This window comes from Trachemys scripta, chromosome 7 (assembly GCF_013100865.1).
Source record: "Trachemys scripta elegans isolate TJP31775 chromosome 7, CAS_Tse_1.0, whole genome shotgun sequence".
In the NCBI taxonomy this organism is placed as follows: Eukaryota; Metazoa; Chordata; order Testudines; family Emydidae; genus Trachemys; species Trachemys scripta.
This window is the reverse complement of record NC_048304.1, coordinates 125,291,132-125,314,243: the sequence shown is the minus strand read 5'-3', so window position 1 is coordinate 125,314,243 and position 23,112 is coordinate 125,291,132. Positions and strand designations below refer to the sequence as shown.

Here is a 23,112-nt window from a genome sequence, read left to right as displayed (position 1 = left end):
TTGCAAAAATGAAGGTTGCAGCAAGCCCTTACAAAATGGAGTAAGCGTTTTAAAATGGGGTTTGAATTACAATATGGCAAACAGTGAACAGAAGTTACACTATAGACAAGTATAATGGATGGCAAACAGTGAACAGAAGTTCCACTGCAGGCAAGTGTAATAAATGGTGAACAGAAGTTCCAATACTGAAACGGTGCAAGTCTCAGTGATTTAAGCAGGAATTGGATTGATAGTGAAACTTACAAAGGCAGCTGACTGAACAGCTATGGCTCTTAACAAGCATCTTAACTGTTAATTAGCCAGTTATTGGGGTAGCCAGTTATTGGGGTAATTGTTTCATTCATAAAACTTTACTTATGAAGTTACATTAATAAAGTGAACGATTAAAAACAATTTCATTCCTCAGTTCTACAAGCCCACTTTCCGCCTGCCCTGCGCACACGTGATGGCTGCTTGCCCCATGGAGGGGTCAGAGAGGGGTATCCCTGCAGGGCCCCCACATGCGCTGGGGCAAGCATTGCTCAGCGCATGGTGTTTTTCTGGCTGAGCTGCCCCCTTCTGGCCACAAGGCAAACCAGAGCCGCGCTGGGTGCCGCCCCTGCTGGCATGCACCCGCCGCGTGATCCATTGCTACAGGAGATGCCAGGCTTGGCGCCCAGGAAATGTGGGGCTCTAGGGGGACAGACCTGCCACAGGGAGCGACTCTCGTGAGCAGCCTGTCTCCACGCCTTGAGTAGGGGCTCTCACCTGAGGCCAGCCAGCGCAGGGGTGCCTAGGGAGAGAGGAGGCCCCAAGCGCCTGGACTCCTTGCTCAGGTGCAGCGCTGGCTGGCCTACAGCACAGAGCCCAGCAGCTGGGAGAGCAGTCCTGTCCCAGGTGGTTCCTTAGGCCCCCGGCTCCCTTGCTCTGGGGGGGCCCCAGTGCTGCTCCGCTGGCGCTGAGCCTGCTGCTTCCAGCTTTGTGTGGAGGAGTGCCGGGTTCGGCACGAACGTTTACAACCCCAGCTGGTGGAACGTAGGCAAGAGCAGCTGCCCGCTGGCATCGGGCCGGCTGCGAGATTGATACCTGGGCACAGGCTTGGCATGCTAATGCCATGGGCAGAGCTGGTGCCAGAACCCCGCAGTCGGAGAGCACGATCCCAGGCTCAGAGACGGAGCGCTGGCCCTGCCAAGCTATCACTGTGGGCATAGGCTGCAGCGCCAGCTCCTTGTGTTTACCATGATGCCCAGCCAGCACAGATCTCCTGGGATACGGCCAGGAACTGTCGCTACTCCACCGCCGGCAAGGCAAGGAAAGGCAAGGCTGTCCTGCCAGCGAGAGAGGGAGAGTTGCCACGGAGCTGTGGGGCAGTGCTGGGCTGTGCAAGGGGAAGGCAGAAGTCCAGGTGCCCCAGAGGAGACGTGCTGCCACACAGTCCCTCCGGGGAAAGTTCAGATGTGGATTCTGGATGGACGAGGCAGGAAACAGTCTGGCTGGGCCCCTGGGGCCTTCCCAACAGCCGTCCCTGCTGGCCTGGCCTAGGAGGAACCTTCCCAGCCAAATCCAGCTCCCCTTTCTCTCCAACACCGCCTCGTCCTTGGGCGGGACCTGAGCTGCCCGCATGCAGCCCCCAAGGCGACTGGCAAGTCGTTGTTCTCCCTGGTTCTGTTTGTTCACACGCTGTCAGAGCGTCCGCGCTGGCCCCGCTGCCGACGACCTGGCCTGGGGGTGAGGGCTGCACTCTGGGGTTCAGCCTGTGGGTCTGCAGATGCCAGTAATGATGTGCCTGTGAGCCCCCCGGGTCCCTGTCTGCATGGCTCCTTGTCGGGCCGGCATGGAGACGGTCAGCCCAGGGAGCGGCGGTGCAAAGGGTTTGTCTGTGCCAGGGAGCGGTGGTGCGAAGGGTTTGGCTGTGCCAGGGAGCAGCGGTGCGAAGGGTTTGGCTGTGCCAGGGAGCGGCGGTGCGAAGGGTTCGGCTGTGCCAGGGAGCGGCGGTGCGAAGGGTTCGGCTGTGCCAGGGAGCGGCGGTGCGAAGGGTTCGGCTGTGTGTCAATCAGCCTAGGGAGCGGCGGTGCAAAGGGTTTGGCTGTGCCGGGGAGCGGCGGTGCGAAGGGTTCGGCTGTGCCAGGGAGCGGCGGTGCAAAGGGTTTGGCTGTGCCGGGGAGCGGCGGTGCGAAGGGTTTGGCTGTGCCGGGGAGCGGCGGTGTGAAGGGTTTGGCTGTGCCAGGGAGCGGCGGTGCGAAGGGTTCGGCTGTGTGTCAATCAGCCTAGGGAGCGGCGGGGCAAAGGGTTTGGCTGTGCCAGGGAGCGGCGGTGCAAAGGGTTTGGCTGTGCCAGGGAGCGGCGGTGCAAAGGGTTTGGCTGTGCCAGGGAGCGGCGGTGCAAAGGGTTTGGCTGTGCCAGGGAGCGGCGGTGCAAAGGGTTTGGCTGTGCCAGGGAGCGGCGGTGCAAAGGGTTTGGCTGTGCCAGGGAGCGGCGGTGCAAAGGGTTTGGCTGTGCCAGGGAGCGGCGGTGCAAAGGGTTTGGCTGTGCCAGGGAGCGGCGGTGCAAAGGGTTTGGCTGTGCCAGGGAGCGGCGGTGCAAAGGGTTTGGCTGTGCCAGGGAGCGGCGGTGCAAAGGGTTTGGCTGTGCCAGGGAGCGGCGGTGCAAAGGGTTTGGCTGTGCCAGGGAGCGGCGGTGCGAAGGGTTTGGCTGTGCCAGGGAGCGGCGGTGCGAAGGGTTCGGCTGTGCCAGGGAGCGGCGGTGCGAAGGGTTCGGCTGTGCCAGGGAGCGGCGGTGCGAAGGGTTCGGCTGTGTGTCAATCAGCCTAGGGAGCGGCGGTGCAAAGGGTTTGGCTGTGCCGGGGAGCGGCGGTACGAAGGGTTCAGCTGTACCAGGGAGCGGCGGTGCAAAGGGTTCGGCTGTGCCAGGGAGCGGCGGTGCGAAGGGTTCGGCTGTGCCAGGGAGCGGCGGTGCGAAGGGTTCGGCTGTGCCAGGGAGCGGCGGTGCGAAGGGTTCGGCTGAGTGTCGGAGGATGGGGATGGGGGCAGCACTCAGGTGCTCTGGAGAGGACGGCCGTAGGAGCCCCTGTCTAGACGGGGGTTGGCTCAGGCCAGACAATCCCCGTTGACCTCGGGAAAGAGGAACAGCAGAGGAAGCTGTGGGGAAATAGAGCAGGGGGGGGCCTTCTTTTTAATAGCCAGAGCTGTGAATCTGAAGGCCCCAAAATAAACCCTCCAACAGAGATCTGTTATGCTAACTACCCTTACACAAAGCACTACAGGCCAGGGCCCAGGCCAGGGCCTGAACTAGACTAGACTGCACAATTCCCTGCAAACTCGGGCAAGGGTCATGACCAGAGGTTGGGGGGCAAGGAGGGAAAGACTAGAAGAAAAGCCCCAGCAGCAGCACTATGAAATAGAATAACCACTTGTGTGAAGCAATAGGTAACTTTAGCGAAATGCAATTTCTTGACTCATGCAGCTTCGCCTTTGGGTGATCTGTGACCCACTCCGTGATTCCAGCTATCTGCAAAAATAGCCAATCCTAGATCCTCTTTAGGCGTCCCATGGAACCCCCCCCCCAATCTTTAACCAAAAGACCCCGGAAAATAACATGTGTCTTGAGAAATGTACCCAAACTGGTGCCAAGTACCACCCCTGGGGAAAACCACCAAGCGCCCCTCTACCCAAATAAACACCTACTTCTCAGAAATTAATGAGGAAGGTACAGGGGGGAAGGAGGATGGGAAACTGACCCCGACCCTAATTTCTTAACTCGCGGTTTAGGGAGGGACTGACCCCAACCCTAATTTCTTAACTCATGACGTGTTGTTTGTACTTTGCTTGCGGTTTAATGAAATAAAAACCCGCCTGCGAGTGGCCCTCGGTGTGTCAGTCTTCGGACTGCACCCCAGTGCACTGGTATGTATGTCAATAAACTGGCCTCAGGCTTGAGGCTTTGAACTAAAATCACTGCGTGGGGGTCTTTGACCACGACAAAGCCAAGGGCAGTGAGGGTGAGTGAGGGGCTGTGCTGCCCTGCACGCTCTGCAGGGAAGTGGCTGTTGGATCTGCCTCCCTACCCAGGGAGCCTGCGTGTTTTGAGGGACCCCTCTCCCCAGAGGACAGAGCAGGAGGGTGACCCCAGCAGTGCAGGCAGCATCTCCCGAAGGAGGCTGGTCTTGGAATGACATTAAATCAGCAGGGAGCCTGGAGCCTCTGGGGACCCTGGCAGCAGAGCCCAGAGTGAGGAGATCGGCTTGAAGAAGGATTTCTGTTATACACTGATCCAGGCTTGTCCCTGGGATGGAGGTAATCCAGGGAGCGGAGCCCACCAGGGGCCAGGGGCAGAGAGCCCCGGACACCAGCCCAAACCCACAGCTCCCGGAACAGTGGGGCCTGCTGAAACCAACCAGGCAGGCTCCTCCGGACCCTGTCAAGGGCGGCGGGCGTGGATCAGATGCCCTCGTTAGGGCACTGCAGAAGCGAGAGCTCCTCAGATCAGGAGCTGCGTTCTCGCTGGCACTGTGACAGGCGGGTGGGCGGGCGGTGCTGAGAGCCGGCACCATGTGCCTGAGATAACACAGCTCCCTACCGCTGTGCTGAGACGCGCTCGGCCCTCCCTAGGCCTGGCTTCTCAGAGCGCCTCTTTGACAGGATCACAGAACCGGAGCCTGGACAGGGAAAAGCCATGTAGGCCAGTCTCGCGGGGGCTGTGCCATGCTGGGCCTATGGCACGTTTACGTGGCTTTGCCCAGCGCTTGATGCCCCCTGGGAGATGCGTCCCTGGCCAGATCCGTTGCCTGCAGCCTGACTCCCTGCATCTTTCCCTCTCTGGTTCCTGCAGCCAGGACCCCGCTGGTGGGAGATTTCCCCCCTTTCATCTTGGCTGTTGGAAGCTGGGAGCTGATAATGAGGAAGGAGTGTGAGTGGCAGCAGGAGACTGGCTTCAATCAGAACTGTTAAAAATAAACCCGCCGGGGTAATGGGGTGGAGCGGCTCCTTCCGCTGGGTCCTAGAGCCCCTGCTCCACCGGCACAGAGCGAGCTGGATGCCGAGAGGGGATCGCTGTGTGCAGCCCCAGCGGTTCTACCCAGGCTGAGAATCATCCCGGAGCCACCGTGACAGGGATCTCTATCAAGCATTCTTAAAACTACAATACCCACCTGCTGAAGTGAAAAAATAGATTGACAGAGCCAGACGAGTACCCAGAAGTCACCTCCTACAGGACAGGGCCAATAAAGAAAATAACAGAACACCACTAGCTGTCACCTTCAGCCCCCAACTAAAACCTCTCCAGCGCATCATCAGAGATCTACAACCTATCCTGAAAGATGATCCTTTACTCTCACAGATCTTGGGAGACAGACCTGTCCTCGCTTACAGACAACCCCCCAACCTAAAGCAAATACTCACCAGCAACCACACATCACTGAACAAAAACACTGACCCAGGAACCTATCCTTGTAACAAAGCCGGATGTCAACTCTGTCCACATATCTATTCAAGTGACATCATAGGATCTAATCACATCAGCCATACCATCAGGGGCTCGTTCACCTGCACATCTACCAATGTGATATATGCCATCATGTGCCAGCAATGCCCCTCTGCCGTGTAAATTGGCCAAACTGGACAGCCTCTATGCAAAAGAATAAATGGACACAAATCTGACATCAGGAATCATAACACTCAAAAACCAGTAGGAGAACACTTCAACCTGTCTGGTCATTCCATGTCAGACCTGCGGGTGGCAATTTTGCAACAGAAAAAACAGACTCCAACAAGAAACTGCTGAACTTCAATTGATATGCAAACTAGATACAATCAACTTAGGCTAGAATAGGGACTGGGAATGGCTGAGCCATTACAAACATTGAATCTATCTCCCCTTGTAAGTATTCTCACACTTCTTATTTCACTTCAAAAGGTTTTTCTCTTACTTAATTGGCCTCTCAGAGTTGGTAAGACAACTCCCACCTGTTCATGCTCTCTGTATGTGTGTATATATATCTCCTCAATATATGTTCCATTCTATGCAGCCGAAGAAGTGGGCTGTAGCCCACGAAAGCTTATGCTCTAATAAATGTGTTAGTCTCTAAGGTGCCACAAGTACTCCTGTTCTTTTTGCGGATACAGACTAACACGGCTGCTACTCTGAAACCTGGGCCTTGTGAGTCCCTCCCGAGTGCAGCCGTCTGGTGACAGATGTTGCCACCTTCACCCTCCTCCAACCACGTGGTCCCGGCACTCTCCAGCTGGCTCTCTGGGCTTGCAGCCCCGTTTCCCAGCTGTGATAACACGACAGGCCCACCGCCCTTTACCTGTGGCACCTGGACTCTAGCAGCTGATTAAAGTGACTCAGAAACCGCTTCTTTGAAGCATCGAAGTATTTATTCACCCAAAGGCCCACAGCCAGCAGAGCAAAGAGATAAAACAGGAAAAGGCCTGTACACCTGGGTCCTGCCAAAACTGTATCCTGTCCCTTGGGTCAGTTCCACTCAGCCTAGACCCCTCCTCCTGGCCTGGGAGAGACAGACAGCCCCGGTCATGTTCTCCCAGCGTCTCTGCCAAAGCCTCACTCCAGCCACTGCTGCCCCCTTTCCCCTTCCTCCCTAGGCTGGGGTCTTTTGTGGTTTGGTGCCCCTTGGATCCTAGGCCTCGGAAAACCGAACCTGCTAACCTGGTTGGTTTCCCAATTAACAGCTCCCCCCTTGTTCCCTGAAGGACCCTGGGTCTTCCCTCTGGAGGTACCTTAGCTCTGTCATTGTTTCGTTTCCTGTTTCTCCCCAGCAGCCTCCCCTGATTTCGCTCCACGCAGTCTGGCAGTTGTTGATGTTGATACATTGGAGGGGGTTGGAGAAGAGCCATGAGATGGATCAGAGGGTTAGAAAACCTGCCCGATAGTGATGGACCCAAGGAGCTCAATGTATTTAGCTTCACAAAGAGAAGGTTCAGGGGTGACTTGATCCCAGTCTGTCAGCACCTACAGGGGCAGCAGATAGTTAATACTGGGCTCTTCCATCTAGCCGAGGAAGGTCTCACATGGTCCAATGGCTGGACGTTGAACTAGACACACTCAGACCGGAAATAAGGTGTCCATTTAACAGGGACAGGAATTAACCATTGGAACAGCTCACCCAGGTCCTGGTGGATTCTCCAGCACTGGCCATTGTTACATTCAGATGGGATGTTTTCCTACAAGACCTGTTACAGGAATTACTTCGGGGACAGCCCATGGCCTGCGTTACACAGGAGTCCGATGAGACGATCACAGTGGTCGCTGCTGGCCTTGGAATCTGTGACTCTAAATCGTTTTCATGCTGTAAAGTCTCTCACCCCTCGTCCCCACTTACAGTGACATGCTGAGACATGTCAGTCAGCCAGTTTTCAGTCCACTGAATGGGTCGTTTGAATTTGATAGTCTAATAGATTCATAGATTCATAGATTATAGGACTGGAAGGGACCTCGAGAGGTCATCGAGTCCAGTCCCCTGCCCGCATGGCAGGACCAAATACTGTCTAGACCATCCCTGATAGACATTTATCTAACCTACTCTTAAATATCTCCAGAGACGGAGATTCTACAACCTCCCTAGGCAATTTGTTCCAGTGTTTAACCACCCTGACAGTTAGGAACTTTTTCCTAATGTCCAACCTAGACCTCCCTTGCTGCAGTTTAAACCCATTGTTTCTGGTTCTATCCTTAGAGGCTAAGGTGAACAAGTTCTCTCCCTCCTCCTTATGACACCCTTTTAGATACCTGAAAACTGCTATCATGTCCCCTCTCAGTCTTCTCTTTTCCAAACTAAACAAACCCAATTCTTTCAGCCTTCCTTCATAGGTCATGTTCTCAAGACCTTTAATCATTCTTGTTGCTCTTCTTTGGACCCTTTCCAATTTCTCCACATCTTTTTTAAAATGCGGCGCCCAGAACTGGACACAATACTCCAGCTGAGGCCTAACCAGAGCAGAGTAGAGCGGAAGAATGACTTCTCGTGTCTTGCTCACAACACACCTGTTAATACATCCCAGAATCATGTTTGCTTTTTTTGCAACAGCATCACACTGTTGACTCATATTTAGCTTGTGGTCCACCATAACCCCTAGATCCCTTTCTGCCGTACTCCTTCCTAGACAGTCTTTTCCCATTCTGTATGTGTGAAATTGATTTTTCCTTCCTAAGTGGAGCACTTTGCATTTGTCTTTGTTAAACTTCATCCTGTTTAACTCAGACCATTTCTCCAATTTGTCCAGATCATTTTGAATTATGACCCTGTCCTCCAAAGTAGTTGTAACCCCTCCCAGTTTGGTATCATCCGCAAACTTAATAAGCGTACTTTCTATGCCAATATCTAAGTCTAATGTTTTAATTAAAGTGTCATGCGGTGCCCAGTCAAACATCTGACTGAAGTCTGAGTGGATCACATGAACACTCTTACCTTTCTCCACCAATCCTATCATCTCATCCAAATAAGATAGCAAGTTGGTTTGACAAGATCTATTTTCCACTAACCTCTGTTGATTGTCATTAATTACATTACCCTCCATTGATTCTTTATTAATCGAATCCTGTATCAGCCTCCTCATTATCTTGTCTGGGATCCAGATCAGGCTGACAGGCCTATCATTTGTTTACCTTTTTCAAATACTGGCACAACATTCGCTTTCTTCCAGTCGTCTGGAACTTCCCCAGTGCTCCACGACTTATTGACATTGGTGGACCAGTGAGCTCCTCAGCCAGCTCTTTTAAAACTCTTGGGTGCAGGTTCTCTGGAGCTGCTAATTTAAAATTTTTGGACTTTATTAGTTGTTGTTTAACATTCTCCAAGATACTAATGGACTAGAAAGAGCATTGTCATCATCATATGATATGACTACATCAAACACAGAACAGAAATATTTATTGAACACTTCTGCCTTTTCTGCATTATTGATAATTCTACTGTTTCCATCTAGTAATGCATCAATATCATTGTTAGGATTCAAGTATCAGAGGGGTAGCTGTGTTAGTCTGAATCTGTAAAAAGCAACAGAGAGTCCTGTGGGACCTTTAAGACTAACAGATGTATTGGAGCATAAGCTTTCGTGGGTGAATGCCCACTTCGTCAGACGCAAGTGAGACAAGCGTCTTGCATCTGATGAAGTGGGCATTCACCCACGAAAGCTTATGCTCCAATACTTCTGTTAGTCTTAAAGGTGCCACAGGACCCTCTGTTATTGTTAGAATTCTTATTGTTCATAATATACTTTCAAAAACTCCTTATTGTTCTTAACTCAGCTAGCCATAGAGGTTTCCTAGTGTCCCTTTGTTTCCCTTATCACTTTTCTACAATTTCTAGCTTCTCATTTATATTAATTTAGGAGGCACCTGGGAAGTTCAAACATTCGCCTGTACATTCAAAACCTTCTTTATAGGGATCCTGCATGGATGGGAACCTGTCAGGGAACCTGGGCCAAGAATTTCTGTCCCCCCCCCTTTTTTTTTTTTTGCCTATTTCCACGTATGCCCACTGAGTGTGGGGAGCCCGGAAGGTGCTTTCAATGCCCACTGGGGCAGCTCATCTCTGCCAAGCCCAGTGTGCTCACGGGATGAGTCTCTTTCTGCCAAGATGCTGCGTTCAGATCTGAGTTTCAGAACCTTCCAAGCCCTGCATCCCTGGGACCTGGTTCAGCCCATTAGAGACTTGGATCTGGGTCAGGGTTTGGCTCTGGGAGTTGGCTGGGGCCCATCTGTACCTGGGAGAGGAGCTGGGTTGTGAAATGATACAGTGACTGCGGGAAGCTGAGGGCTCCAGTCTTTGCTGTTCCAGGGGTCTGGGCGTGGGGCAAGAGCCTGCGGAGAGAAAAGGCCTCCAGGAGCATCACACCGTGGCTGGCCAGGCTGCCAGAGCCCGGGGCCAGCTGGGACTCACTTCTCAGCTCCGCGCGGATTCATTCTCACCTGCCTTGAATCCGGACTGGCGAGCGGGGCCGACTTCACACTTATTAGCAATAAAAGCCCCAGAGCCCAGAAGTAAATTAGCTCCGAGCTAGGCCAGGACACAAAGCCGTGGGCTGACTCACTAGGAGAGCTGCAGCCTGCCTGGCAGGAAGGGCTGTCTGCTTTTCCATTTACACCTCAGAGGAGCGGTGCTGCGGGGAGACCTCTCAGCTGACGGGCCCCCTCCACAGGACAGAGCTCGGGGGCTCCCTGAGGCCGCACCTCCTGGCGCTCCCAGTAGGGCAGTGCCCAGTGCGCACCCATCCCATCGGGCCCCATGGAGCCCAGGGACTGATCCTCGGAGGAATGGGGCAGCACACAGTGCTGGGGAGGGGGGTCTCAGAGCCACAGCCCTGCACGGCTCCCCCCCGCAGGTCAGCTCCCCCCCCCCGCAGAACAGCCGGGACACTCGCGGGCTAATCCTTGGGCCCCGCTACTTCCCAGCACCGTGTTCCCGCCTGCGGCTCACCAGCCGGCCACACTTGAGGGATGAAAGGGCACCGTGTCCGGTATCTGGGAGAGGAGCTGGGCTGTGAAATGATCCAGTGACGGCGGGAAGCTGGGCCTGGCAGAGTTCCCGGCCTCGGGGTGTTTGACTGGTTTGGACAGTGGCTGCGCTGTGCCGTTGTGCAGATAGCCAGCGCGTGTGGCGTGGGCAGTATCTGCAGCGACCCATTGCAGCAGCCCCGCGTGAAGGCTGGAGAGCGCTCTGCTTCGTGGGCAGGGGAGGAGGGTGTCAACACAGCATCGAGATTTGGGGGGCACATAGAGTACAAAGCCTGCCGGGCGGCATTGCTGGGGAGGAGGCGTCTCTGTGCACAGGCTGGAGGGGGATCTCTGTTGCCGGAGAGGGTGGTGAGGGGTCAGGGCGCCAGGCGTGAAGTATCTGGCAACCTCTCAAAGTCAGTGCTAAGCCCTGCTGTGCTGTCACTGCGTCCGGCTTGGCGTTTCAGGCAGGGTTGTGCTAAGACTTCCCAGCTCCTGGTCCTGTCTCCTCTCTGCAGAGCTCGGGGGCCTGGTTTTCAGCGGGGCTGAGCGTGGCGTCCGTAGGAGCGGTGCCAGCTCAGTGCGAGGGGTTTGCAAAGCGTGGGGCTGGGCTGCCAGAGAGGAGCCGCCAGAGTTTCTCCGCTAGCTGGAGTGGCAGAGGTCTGTGCTGAAGGTCCTGGGTTTAAACTCAGCTGACGGTCCATGGTGGAGGTCGGTACGTTGGCCTCTAACATCCCACGGCATTTCTGTCTGTGCTGGCGTGTGCAGCGGCTGAAACGCCCCCTCCCGTTCCCGGCGCCGGGCTGGAGTGATTGCTTTGTGTTAGGCGTTGTGGGGCGCTCTGGGAGGGTTAAACTCACGGTCTGTCACTTTCATTCCCGGGGGTTTTCCTGGGGCTGCAAGCTGGGCCTAGCCAGTCCTGTCCACTGAGCTCAAGGGCCAAATCGCCGCTATGAAAAGAGCCCCATGCCCAGCGGAGCTTGCGTTTAACTCAGGTGCGCCACTCAGAAATGAGTCCCTCGATGTCAAGGGCAGAGCCAGGCCAGAGATGCCCCCAACCCCTCCCAGGTCCTGCCCAGGGCTCCTGGCTGACTACAGCGCGGTCTGGAGAGGGCGACATGCCGTGTGAGTGTGATGGAGAGTGCCCAGCCCAGCCACCCTCCCTGGGCAAAACTGGCACCTTCTTTCGAATCTGACTTCAGCTTCCAGCCTGTGATCCATTCGGCCTGCGTCTCCTCCAGTCCAGACCCCGCCGCTGTCCGAGATCTGCTCCCCGTCGCCCGCGCCGGAGCCGGCTCAGGGAGAAGCAAACAGCCAGGGCACCTGCAGACTCTGGCGCCCAGGCAGGTGGGCCAGACCCTGAGCCCTTCCTCCAGCTCTTCCTGAACTCCCGGCAGTTTGTCAGTACCCTGCGCAGCCCCCAGGACTGGTCCCTCCCACCAGTGCTGTGGACAGCGGGAACGCCGCCTCCCTGCCCCAAATCCAGAGTCCCCCGTTAATACAGCCCAGGGTTCAGTCCCCACCTGGGTTCGGTGCTGTGAACCTCAGCAGATTCACATGAGCCCACCTCACCCCGACACCAGGCCTGTCCACCGTCAGAGCTTGTCTGCAGAGCGCGCAGCGTTGCGACCCGGAGCCCCCAGCCACGTCCCAGCACGCCCTGGGCAGCAGAGAGCAGGTGAGCGGCAGGCCGGGGGACAGTGAATCAGGGGGTCTGGCAGCGATCTGTTTGGAAGCAGCGCTGCTCATGTGATCTCTTCCCTGCTTCGCTGCCTGGCACATTTCCATACAAAGGGTCTTTGTTCTTGAGGGCTCTTGGGCTCTGCTCTCCCTGACGCCCTGTCCTCGGCTTGCAAGGACACAGGCCCATGCTCTGCTGTTAAACCCGCTGCTCCGGGGAGCCCCTGTCCCTGCCTGTTAGCACGAGGGGAAACCCCACAGCGAGTCCCCACCTTCGGCTGGAGGGGCACTAAGCCGTGCAGTCCCGATGCTGAGTGTTACCAGAGGGTTGGCCCATAGCTAGCTACAGAAACGTGCAGACTTGGATTTTCACACGCGTGCAGCCATAACGTGCACGGAGTGCTGCTGTGACTGCAGTACAGTCACCAGGAAGGTGCCTGTGCAATCACTTTAATTGTGCACGTGCAAGAGTGATCACTAGAACGGTGCGTTGCAATGTGGGATGGGCCGGTTGGACGTGCAGTTACCGGGACGCCAAGCACTGCTGCAGCACTTGCTGTCACAAAGTGGCCTCTCACGTTTTTTGCACACCCACAATGCCGAGAATCTGGGACGCAGCATCCCACAGACTCAGCAGAAAACCCGAGCGCAAAACGCCGGCGTGCGACTCGTCTGATGGGGCTTGACGTGGCCTAATGCGCGTGCTGATTAGTCTATTGATTTCCATTAACGCCGGAGCCTCTGCACCTTCCCGCTCCCTGCTCCCGGCTGGCAGGCTGAGCTGTGCTGTATCTAGCACTTCTATGCTGGGCTGGGCTTGGATGCCGGCCGGGGGGCCAGAGTCCTCCCTGCCCCCCCAGAGCACGGGCCTTGGCCTCGGCCAGTCGCTCCACGAGTCCCGCAGAACGTCCGCAACTCCCTGCCCAGTTCACGGCAGCCTTCTCCCGGGCTGTTCCAATTCGCTTTCCTCGGGCTCCCGAGGGCGTGGGGCTGGGCCTCGCAGGGAGAAGCGGACGCCGGACACGGTCCAGTGAGAGCACTAGGGACAGACTGTTCCCAGGGAGGGGGATTACGCCCTGGGGCTCCAGGGTTTCTCCGTCCCTGGCTGCCCTCAGACCCTGTCTGGACGACGTGCGTTGGCCACCCCTGAGTTCAGAGGCGAGCTCAGACTGGGCGCTCGAATGGTCCCTTCTCGCCCTGAACTCTCTGGATCTAAGGGGTCAGCCGTAGCTTTCAGTTCTCCTCAGAGGGCTGGCTCCATTGTAGCCGTCCAGCCCCGCTGGAGGAAGGGGAGGCGTCCGAGGCTGACCACACGCTGGCCGGTTTAACGGCCTGCATTTGGAGTGGCTGCTTCCCCCAGGGTTGTGGGAGGGGGCCCTACGCTGGCTGGGGGCGAGGGGTGCTGCGGATGTGGAAAGCCCCAGCTGCGTTTGGAATCAGGTGCAGGCTAGGCCCGGTCTGTCGCCCGCGTTTGCTGGGTAATTCCAGAGCCGGCGCAGGGCGAGAGCCGCCCAGTCAGATGGAGCGAGGATGCGCACTGCCTCCACGTGCCTCGCAGACGCGGCTGCCCGCGGCGCTGAGCACGCTGGGATGGCTGGGGCTAATGCCCCCCTGCCCCCTCCCTCTGCCCGAGAAGGGGCTTGCAGACAGCCACGCCCCCACCCAGTCCTGCCTGCCGGCTGTTGCCTGCATCCCCCCAGATACAGAGGGAGACCAACAGCTGGGAAATGGCCTCGCACAATTGCCGGTGCGGCCTCTGTGCTAATTGCAGCCTTCGCCGTGGCTCAGGGATGGGGGAGGGGGACGCTGGGGCAGTCGCTGGGTCCGCTGGTGGGGCCCAGATCAGCCCTGGGGTAAGAGAGCATGACATCCCCTGCAACCAGTGTGGAGAATGATGGCCCGTTAGATGGGGCTGTAACCTCTCCTGCATCCAGCCGTAGTCGGTGGTGCTAGACTGCCATGGCAGGGTGCGTGCCCTTCCTCTGCAGCTGCCCTCTGGCATAGGGGACGCAGGGCTGGATGGCCTCTGGGCTGACCCGGTCTCTGTTCTGGCAGTTTCTGGCTCAGTTTGGGCTAGTCCTGTTCGTGCTGCTTGCAGCCCGGGGGAGGTCCTGCTGGCCCGTACACCGCAGGGAGGCTGGTGCTACTCCACTGGCTTCTCTGGGGGTCACTGCGGATTGACGCTGATGCCGCGGAAGGTGGGATCTGGCCCCGCTTCTGTAATTAAACCCGGCAGATCCCCCTCTCTGGCAGGGGGCTGGGTCCCTCTCCCCAGACCGGCCCCACTGGCGGGAAGGATGGAAACTCCTCCGCTCCGGTAGCATTGGCCATACAATGGCAGGGCAGAGGAGCCGGGCCTGGGCAGTTCCTGGGGCACAGCTGTGCCATCCTGTCCCTGGCATGGCGGGCATGAAGGAGTTAAGTACCGAAGCTGCCGGAACCAGCCTGGTGCATTGAGCAGAGAGCCCCAGGGGCTGGAGCCTGGCGGCAGCGGAAGAGTTAACGCCTTTGATCTGCTCGCCAGCGTGTTGCCCATGCTGAGCGGGAGCCGCAGCGCCCGCTGGATGTTAACGAGTTCCCAGCACAGAGGCCTGGCGAGGCAGGAATTAACAAGCAATAGACATTCCATTCACTTGTATCGGCCTGGAGCAGGTGGCTGTGACGGGCCCAGTGCAGGGAGAGGAGAGACCCCAAGCGCTTGGGTGCGGGATGTGGTGCCGGCAGCGGACGATGTCAGACGCCGGCTGTGAGGGAGGCAAAGTCCTGGCCGGCTCCCTGCTTGGCGCCAGGCAGAGCAGCAGCGTGGGTCTGTCTGCAGGGGACGGGGCGGAGACCCGCCGCGGGCGCAGGGACACAGGGCGCTGGCAGGGAGGGCAATGCCAGGGGAAGGGAAGGATCTCACTGGCTCAGCGGTCAGGGCCTGATCCTCCCCTGTGCTGTGGCGTTTGGGGTAGGGGCCGCGGCGGGAGCACCCTGTGCTCCAGCAATTCCTGACTGCATAGAGCCATCTTTGTGTATGTGGCGGGACCCGGGATCTGGTACGTCAGAGCCTGAGTTTCAGACTTAGGGGCTTGCAAAGGGTGGGTGTGATCCCTGGTCACACACCGGCCTCCCGCCCCTGCAGACGGGATTGCACTCGCTGGCTGGGCTCATAGGTGCCTGCACCTCGCTGGAGCCCCACCGCCCTGAGATCCCACAGGAGCTGTCACCACCCCCCTGCGGGTGCCGCTACCAGGATCTCCCAGTCGGGGAGGAGCGGGGCTGGGCCGTGGCCCCTGGAACTGCCAGCTGCCGGGGAGCGCGCGGAGCTGGCTGGAGGGCTGGCACAGCTGCCGTGACTGCGGGGAGGGAGGTGGTGAGTCACTGACCCAGGTTCAGCGTGTGCCGGAGGGGCTCTCCATGGAGCTGCAAGCTGGGGATCTGGCCCCTAATTTCAGGGAGGGGGGCCCCCCAGGCCAGCCGCCCAGTGCTGGGAGACGGGGTGTGGGGAGCTCCATGCCCCAAGGAGACGTCGCGCAGTTGCAGCAGGTCTCTGCTGCCCGGCTAGCAGCCAGCGGGGTCAGAGAAGGCAGGGCCCAGGCCGCCCGGCAGCAATTACCTCCCCGCTGCATCCAGCTGTAATCCTGCCGGTGGCACAGCGCCCATCTCCAAACCAGGCTCAATCAGGTTAAAGTATGAAGGCAGGATTAGCCCGGAGCCGGAGCCGTGTAAGAGCCCTGCCTGGCCTCGCCGGCCTCGCAGCGGGGGCCGGAGATTAACCCTGCCTGCTTTGTCTGCTGGAGTGGGCTTCCTGCCGGGAAGCCGTGTCCTATTGAATAGTGATCCACTGGTGCCCCGCTAGTGCCGGGCCGGGCAGTGCGCTGGGGGCTGCAGCTTCCCCGCGATGCCTCGACCAAGATCTGCATCCTGGGGCCGCAGGCCAGCAGCCAGGGGATGGGCAGCACCCTCGGCCAGGCAGCCAGGTGCAAAGGGAGGCCGCAGGATACGGCCCAGCTCCGCTCTCGCCAGGGCCAGCGCCTGGAGCTGCATGTACCAGTGCAGGGCAGGACGTGCTGTCATCCCCCCAGGCAATGCAAGTGGGGAGCCTGTGGATCTGGGCCCACGCTCACATGCACAGAGTCCGCGGCCTTCTCTGAGACACCGGAGCCCCGCAGGACCCCCCAGAGCCCCCTGGAGCAGCCCCTCTGGGGGCCACGGACTGGAGGGGAGGGAGAGCAGGTAGCTCTGTGTGCCTGGCGCCGGGGGGACGGTGCTGGTGAGACAACCAGGAGGCCGAAGGGACGCTGCCTGGTCACCCCCTGCCCCTGTGCCGTGGGTCTCGGCTGCCCTCGGCAGGGCAGGGGTGCTGCGTTAAGAAGCGCTGGCTGGCCGGCTAGCAACCCATCCAGGGGAAGGGAGAAGGCTTGGCTGGGAAGCAGGAGCAGCTCGGTGGGGGAGCCAGAGGGGTAAAGGGAAAGCGAGGGGCCCCCGGCAGTGAGAATAGAGGCTGTTGGGGGGTAGGCTGTGCTGCGGTGCCACCGTGGGCTGAGTGTGGGATGGGGCGTGTGCACGGTGCAGACGGGAAGCCCCCGGTGTCCCTGCAGGGGTCGCCCCGTGCCGTGGGGCGGGGAATTCTGCCCCCAGATCTGTGACCCGGCCTGGCGCCTAGCGGGTGGGGGCAGCACGGCCGGTGCAGCCTCACGGGTGGTGGCAAAGCAGCCAGGGGCACACGAGCCGTCCGGGGACAGGCTGCAGCCCCGCCCTGCCAGAGTCTCGCTGGGAGGTTTCGCTGCCCACCCAGCCAGCGCGGGGGATTAGCCGGATGTACAGGGCAATGAATTGTCACAGCTCCCTGGTGGCCAGAGCCGGGAGGCCGCTGCTCTCCTTCCCAGCCAGCTGCCGGCCAAGTGCCCTTCAGAGGCGTCTCTGCTAGAACGGTTGTTTGGCACACGTGTTACAGCAGTGCCCGGGGGCCCGCTCAGGATCAGGCCCCATTGTGCTGGGGGCTGCACAGACCCCCTGGAATTACAGCGTTAAAGCAGGAGACACAAGGCGGGTGGGCAGGGGAGGGAGGTGCCGATGGGGGCACGTTTTGGGGGTGTTTTGGGGGGGCAGGATTTACAGGCAGGATCAGTCCATTTGTTGGCGTTTTGTACTTTGGATTTCTCTGGCACGGGAACATGGCCGGGGGGCTGAGACGTGAGACGCCTGTCTCAGGTGTCAGTCTTTGAGCAAACGCCGAGGCTGGGCTGTGGGGCGTGAGGCTGGGGTGTGGGGCTGAAGCTGGGGTGTGAGGCTAGGCCGTGGGGCCTAGGCTGGGGTGTGGGGCGTGAGGCTGGGGCGTGGGGCTGAAGCTGGGGTGTGAGGCTGGGCCGTGGGGCCTAGGCTGGGGTGTGGAGCGTGAGGCTGGGGTGTGGGGCTGAAGCTGGGGCGTGAGGCTGGGGCGTGGGGCGTGAGGCTGGGGCGTGGGGCTGAGGCTGGGGTGTGGAGCGTGAGGCTGGGGCGTGGGGCTGAAGCTGGGGCGTGAGGCTTGGGCGTAGGGCCAAGGCTGGGGCGTGGGTCTGGAGTCCAAAGTCACTCCTTCCCTCCTGGCATTGAACATGGAAATCGCTGGTCTGGGCCCAGCGCTGCATTTGGGGGGCCGGGATCTCAGGTGCTGCGTGGGAAGGGCGGGGAGGTGGGGCAGGCAGAGCAGGGCAGACAAGGTGCCTGGGTTTGGGATTTTGTCAGGTTTCCTGACACCTGCACCCCCTGCTCCCCCCCCTCCCCTGCTCAGTGGCGATGCCTCCGGGGTCGGGGGGTGCAGTCTCTAGCCGGCAGGGGCTGACAGCCCTGACCCGTACCAGTGTCTAAGGGCACTACACCGAGCTGTGGGCTGGGGGGCACTGGTTACTGGTTTCCCTTGTGGAACAGCCAATTTTCGGGGGAGGGGGGCAGGATGGGGCCGTTGTGTGTCTGAGGAATGGGGCTCCTCAGGAAGGCAGCACCTGACTTGGGTCATTTCAGAAAGCCGGCTTGGTTCTTCCTGGGGTTTCCAGGGGATTTTAATGGATTATCCCCCCAAGAGCTAACAGTCGAGATCCCAGCTGCTCCCCCAACCAGGCACTGGCATTCCCCAGGAGTGAAAGCCTAGGACGGGGGCATCGGGGCACGAAGTGGGGTTATATGCGGGTCACAAAGGTATTTCCCCTTCTGACCATCATGGGGACTCAGTTTCCCTCAGGACCCTGTTCCACGTGCCAGGGCAGGGGGGGCGGGAGGGTATCCCCCTGTGACATGTCCCGGGGTGGGGCGGATGGTGGGGAAGGTCTGGAAAACACCAAAGGGAGGGAGACAAGGTGGGTGGGGGAAAGCAGTGGACATAATATACCTGGACTTCAGCAAGACTTTTGACAGTGTCCCATGACATTGTGATAAGGAGCTGGAGAAATGCAGTCTTGGCGGAACTACCATTAAGCGCATACAGAATTGGTTAAACAATGAGGGGGGACATGAGATCTGCTTTCAAAGACTTGAAAGGCTGCCATCAAAAAGATGGAGAAAAGTTGTTCTCTCTTGCCACGAGGGCAGGACAAGAGGCAACGGGTTCAAACTACAGCCCAGCAGATGTAGATTCAATCTCAGGGAAACTGTCCCGACGGTAAGAGCAGTCGGACAGAGGCACAGACGCCTGGGGAGCTTCTGGAAGCTCCTTCACAAGCTGTCTTGTGACGGACAGCTCCTGTCTGGCTTGGATGGTTTAGACCCAATAAATCCTGCATCTCGGCAGGGGGTTAGACTAGGTGACCCCTGTGATCCCGTCTCCCCCAGGGCTCTGTCATTTATTGGACCGAGGGCTGTCGGTGAGAGAGACGAGCCCCCCCAGGTCCCCGGGCTCTTCTCTGCGGGGCCGAGGTAATGAACTTTACCCAGGTTTGACGTGGGGATTTCTGCAGCTCCCGGACAGCCTGTCAGCGCCACCCCCTGGGCAGAACATGAACTGCATGTCAACGCTCACAGAGCTAGAAGCCCCTTAAAAACCCCCCTTTTGCCCTTGGCCGGCTGGTACAAGGCTCTGGATTGGCTCTCGGAGCTGAAGGCCAGTCTTTCCCCGTGTCACTGCTTGGGGACCAAGTCCTCCTGCCCTTTTCTCCTTGGGAAACCTGCTGCCTCCTAGTCCCAGGGAAGCTGTGCCTGGCAAGGCCCTTTGCAAATTCAACCTCAAGGCAGGACCATCGTTCTTCCCATTGTACTGACAGGGAAACCGAGGCAGAGCGCCTCCCCCTCAGAGCACAGCTTGGATGATTAGCGACGTCCCAGCAGGGGTGGGCGCTGATCCTGGGTCACATGGCCAAGGGATAGTGCAGGCCAATCAGGCTCCCATTAGGGTCGGTTTTCTTAACACGTCCCATCCAGTACCGTTTGGACACGCCCTGCCCCGGCCCCATGCAGCTCCGCCCTGCCCTTAGCCATCCCTGACAGCGCTCGTCCTGGCCACGAGCCTGGGGAGGCTGCAGACAGAGTCCTCCGTGGAAACTGGCTGCTCAGGGCCTGGGCCCAGCCGCGCTGGCTCTCTCCTGACTTACTGGGCCAGCGCGCGGCAGGGCTGTCTGTCTGGCCGTCTCCGCCCAGCTGAGTGGGAGGAGTGGGGGGGTTCTCCCATCGCCGGGATGAATCCGTCTCTCTGAGACATCCCCCCGATGCAGACAGCGCTTGGTGGACAGAGTTCTTCCCTTGCCCCAGCTGCTGTCGCTCGGGCAGGAGGGTCACCTGCAGCGACCCCCCATCAGCGTAGGTGGAGCCCACCCTGGAGCGCTGCAGTGTAGACGTAGCGCAAGAGACAGGAGCCAGGTGGAGGGACGAATTCTGCCCGACCTCACTGCAGCGTAGCCCAGCCCGGAGAGTCCTGGGGGAGCCCCGGCGTCAGTCCGACCCCCTAAAACAGGAGGTGATACTCGGGGCTGTGCCAGGCCCCGGCTATCACACTGATCACTAATGCTGCGTGCTGCCCACCGGGGGGCGCTGTCCCTGCCCCCGGCTTGGCGATAGCAGCCGGGGGCACTGAGCTGACCCGACACGTCCCGGTTCCCCCGGCGCCTGCCCTGCTCTCAGGGAGGGGACGTCGCTTTTGGGGCTTCGCTGATTTCGCTGCCCACGTTTTGTTTCCCCAGGGACCTGAGCGAGAACCTCCTCCAGGCCGTGCCGAGGAAAGCCTTCCGCGGAGCCACCGACCTGAAGAACCTGTGAGTCGCCGTGGTCCAGCCGCTCCTCCGGCCTGGCTCCCCTCCCCCTCTGGGACGGGCCCCGGAGCTGTGCCAGGGGCTCCCCGGTGCTTTGCTCCAGGATCCTGCATGCTGGGGGCGCTGGGGCGTGGGGAGTCCAGCTGGGGAAGGACGGGTCTCGGGGTGCAGACAGCCGTGAGGAGCGGGGGCGGTTACGGGCTCGGACTTGTTGCACTGGAGTCCCTGGGGCGTCCCGTGCTCTGCGGCTCCCCAGGGATGCAGACGGATGGACGCTGCCCTACACCGCACGACCCTCAGATGATCCACCGAGCGTGGCGATGGGGGGGGGCTCAGCCCGGGAGAGCCACGTCTCCATGGCAGGGGGGCGGCCCCTGGCCAAAGCCCCCGGGCTCACAGCCAGGAGGCATGGTGGTGCCCAGGGGCCCAGCCCTGCCCTGGGGCACACCTGGGGCGATATCTGCTTAGTTCAGGCCAGGAGGGGGCCCCATGGGAGCAGATACTGCGTAAGCCTCCCCACACAGCTCTACCAAGGGCCACCCCCTCCAGTGCCAGGTCCCCAGCGGTCGCTCTGCCAGACAGAGCCTGGCGCTTACCCTGTGTTTGGAGACTGCCCGGGACATTCGGGGCACTCTAAATAACAAATAATAATTGTAGTGCCCCTCACTCACGACCCGCAACCCCTGCTGTCCTGGCCCTGGGCTCCCCCCAAGCTCAGCCGTCGCCCCTCACTCACGACCCACAGCTCCCTGCCATCCCAACCCTGGGCTTCCCCCCAGCTCTGCCAGTGCCCCTCACTCCTGACCCGCAGCCCCCTGGGCCCTGACATTCCTCTGCCCAGCTCAGGGCCCGGCCCAGCCTGCAGACTATCCTGGGGCCCAGAGTCTGTTCAGCAAAACTGGTTCCCCTTTTGTTGTGCAGACAGCTGGATAAGAACCAGATCGGCTGTATTGAGGACGGGGCCTTCCGCGCGCTGCGGGGCCTGGAGGTTCTGTAAGTGGGGTGGGCACGGGGCTCTCCGCGTCTCTGGGGGGCGCGGGCTGGATTCGGAGCCGTGAGTTCGGCTGTCCTGGGGTGGGGAAGTCTCCAGATGCCAGCTCCGGGAACAGGCTGTCTGGGGTGGCCAGCCCGGCCAAGCCTCGCTGAGCAAACCGGGGCCAGTGTTGTGGGCCTTGCTAGCCAGGGGTGTGACCCGCTCTCTCCTTGTCCCGCAGAGCGGGTGCCCCTTTGGGCAGCCCCTCCCCTCCCCGGCAGGGGGGGCAGACATCCCGCTTTTAAGCTCTGTCCCAGCTGTCCCGACTTTTTTGAGAAAAATTGAGAGAAAATTGGGCATTGGTCCCGTTTGCTCTTCCCAGCGGATCAGCTGGCAGGAGCACACGTAACTGCCCGCTCCACCAAACTGTCGGGTGCTCGCCCTGGGGGGGCGCGGAGGTACACTGGGGGGGGTCAGATCTTCAGGGGAGTCAGCCCCAGGCTCTGGGGGTGCAGCACTTGGGGGCAGGGGGGCAGTCGCAGGGGGCATGGAGCTCGGACACTCAGCCCAAGCCCCAGTCACCAGCGGCACAGAGCTCGGGCGGGGGGATGAGCCCCAACCACGGGCAGCAGGGGGCACGGAGCATCAGAGCACCCCCTTCGCGCCGGCCCAGCCTCTCACAGCCCGTGTCGGCCCTGCCCCAGCGCCTGCCCCCCGAGATCCTCTCAGAGCCGGCGCCAAGTGGCTCCTCCTAGCCGCTTGGACCATCTGTGCATCCTCCCACAGCCCAGCGCTTCGCCCTGGGGGACATCCGGGGGGGGCCTGGGGGGGCTGGCCCGGGGGGGGGGGGCGCGGGGGGGGGGGGGGGCTCTGGCTGGTCTGTCCCAGCGGGAGGGGCATGTGGGGGAGGCTCTGGCTGGTCTGTCCCAGCAGGAGGGGCACGCAGGGGGGGCTCTGGCTGGTCTGTCCCCGGGGGGGGGGGGGGCCTGACCCGTCTCCATCGCCGCTCGCAGGACACTGAACAACAACAACATCAGCACCATCCCCGTGTCCAGCTTCAACCACATGCCCAGACTGCGAACCTTGTGAGTGCGGGGGGGCGGGGGGGGTCTGGGGGAGGGGCAGGGCATGGGTGGGGTGGGATGGGGGAGGGGCCGTGGGCCCTGGGGGATGGGGAGGCCCGGCTGGGGCCCAGGGGACGGGCGGGCGGGGATGTCCCCGTGGGGGGGACCCCGACACTGACCCTCTGCCCCTCCCCAGCCGCCTCCATTCCAACCAGCTGTTCTGCGACTGCCACCTGGGCTGGCTCGCGCAGTGGCTGCGCCAGCGCCCCGCCATCGGGCTCTTCACACAGTGCGCCGGGCCCCCCCCCCCTCCGCGGCATCAGCCTGCCCGAGCTCCAGAAAAACGAGTTCAGCTGCTCAGGTGAGGGGGTGCAGGGGGGCCTGCCTGGGGGGGTCTGGGATATGGGGGGGTGTCTAGGATGCCAGGGGGGCCCTGCCTGGGGGGGTCTGGGACGTGGGGGGGTCTGGGCTGCAGGGGGGCCCTGCCTGGGGGGTCTGGGATGTAGGTGGGGCCTGCCTGGGGGGGTCTGGGATGTGGAGGGTGTTGCGGAGTGTGGGGGAGTTAGGGCCCTGCACCCCTCTTCCCGAGATTCACTGCGACTCTCAACCAGCCAGTAAAGCAGAAGGTTTATTTAGGGACAGGAACACAGTCTCAAGCAGAGCATGTAGGTACGACCAGACCCCCTCAATTAGGTCCCTCTGGGAGGTTCAGGGAGCTTTAGACCCCAGCTTGGGGTTCCCTGCGTTGCACCACCCAGCCCAAACCGAA

At 60.0% G+C, this 23,112-nt stretch overlaps 2 protein-coding genes across 2 annotated transcripts in view; both read left to right on the top strand.

Annotated features, from left to right (window-relative positions):
* Positions 1-22,708, top strand: part of LOC117880596 (slit homolog 1 protein-like) — an 89,065-nt gene extending 66,357 nt beyond the window's left edge. The window contains exons 5-8 of the mRNA XM_034776879.1: positions 20,238-20,309; positions 21,228-21,299; positions 22,293-22,364; positions 22,540-22,708. Coding sequence (XP_034632770.1) covers positions 20,238-20,309; positions 21,228-21,299; positions 22,293-22,364; positions 22,540-22,708 — 385 coding nt within the window. The remainder of the gene's footprint in view (positions 1-20,237; positions 20,310-21,227; positions 21,300-22,292; positions 22,365-22,539) is intronic.
* SLIT1 (slit guidance ligand 1) overlaps positions 22,546-23,112 on the top strand; it is a gene marked incomplete in the record, with an annotated part of 47,154 nt that continues 46,587 nt past the window's right edge. Inside the window, 1 exon segment of the mRNA XM_034777284.1 lies at positions 22,546-22,704.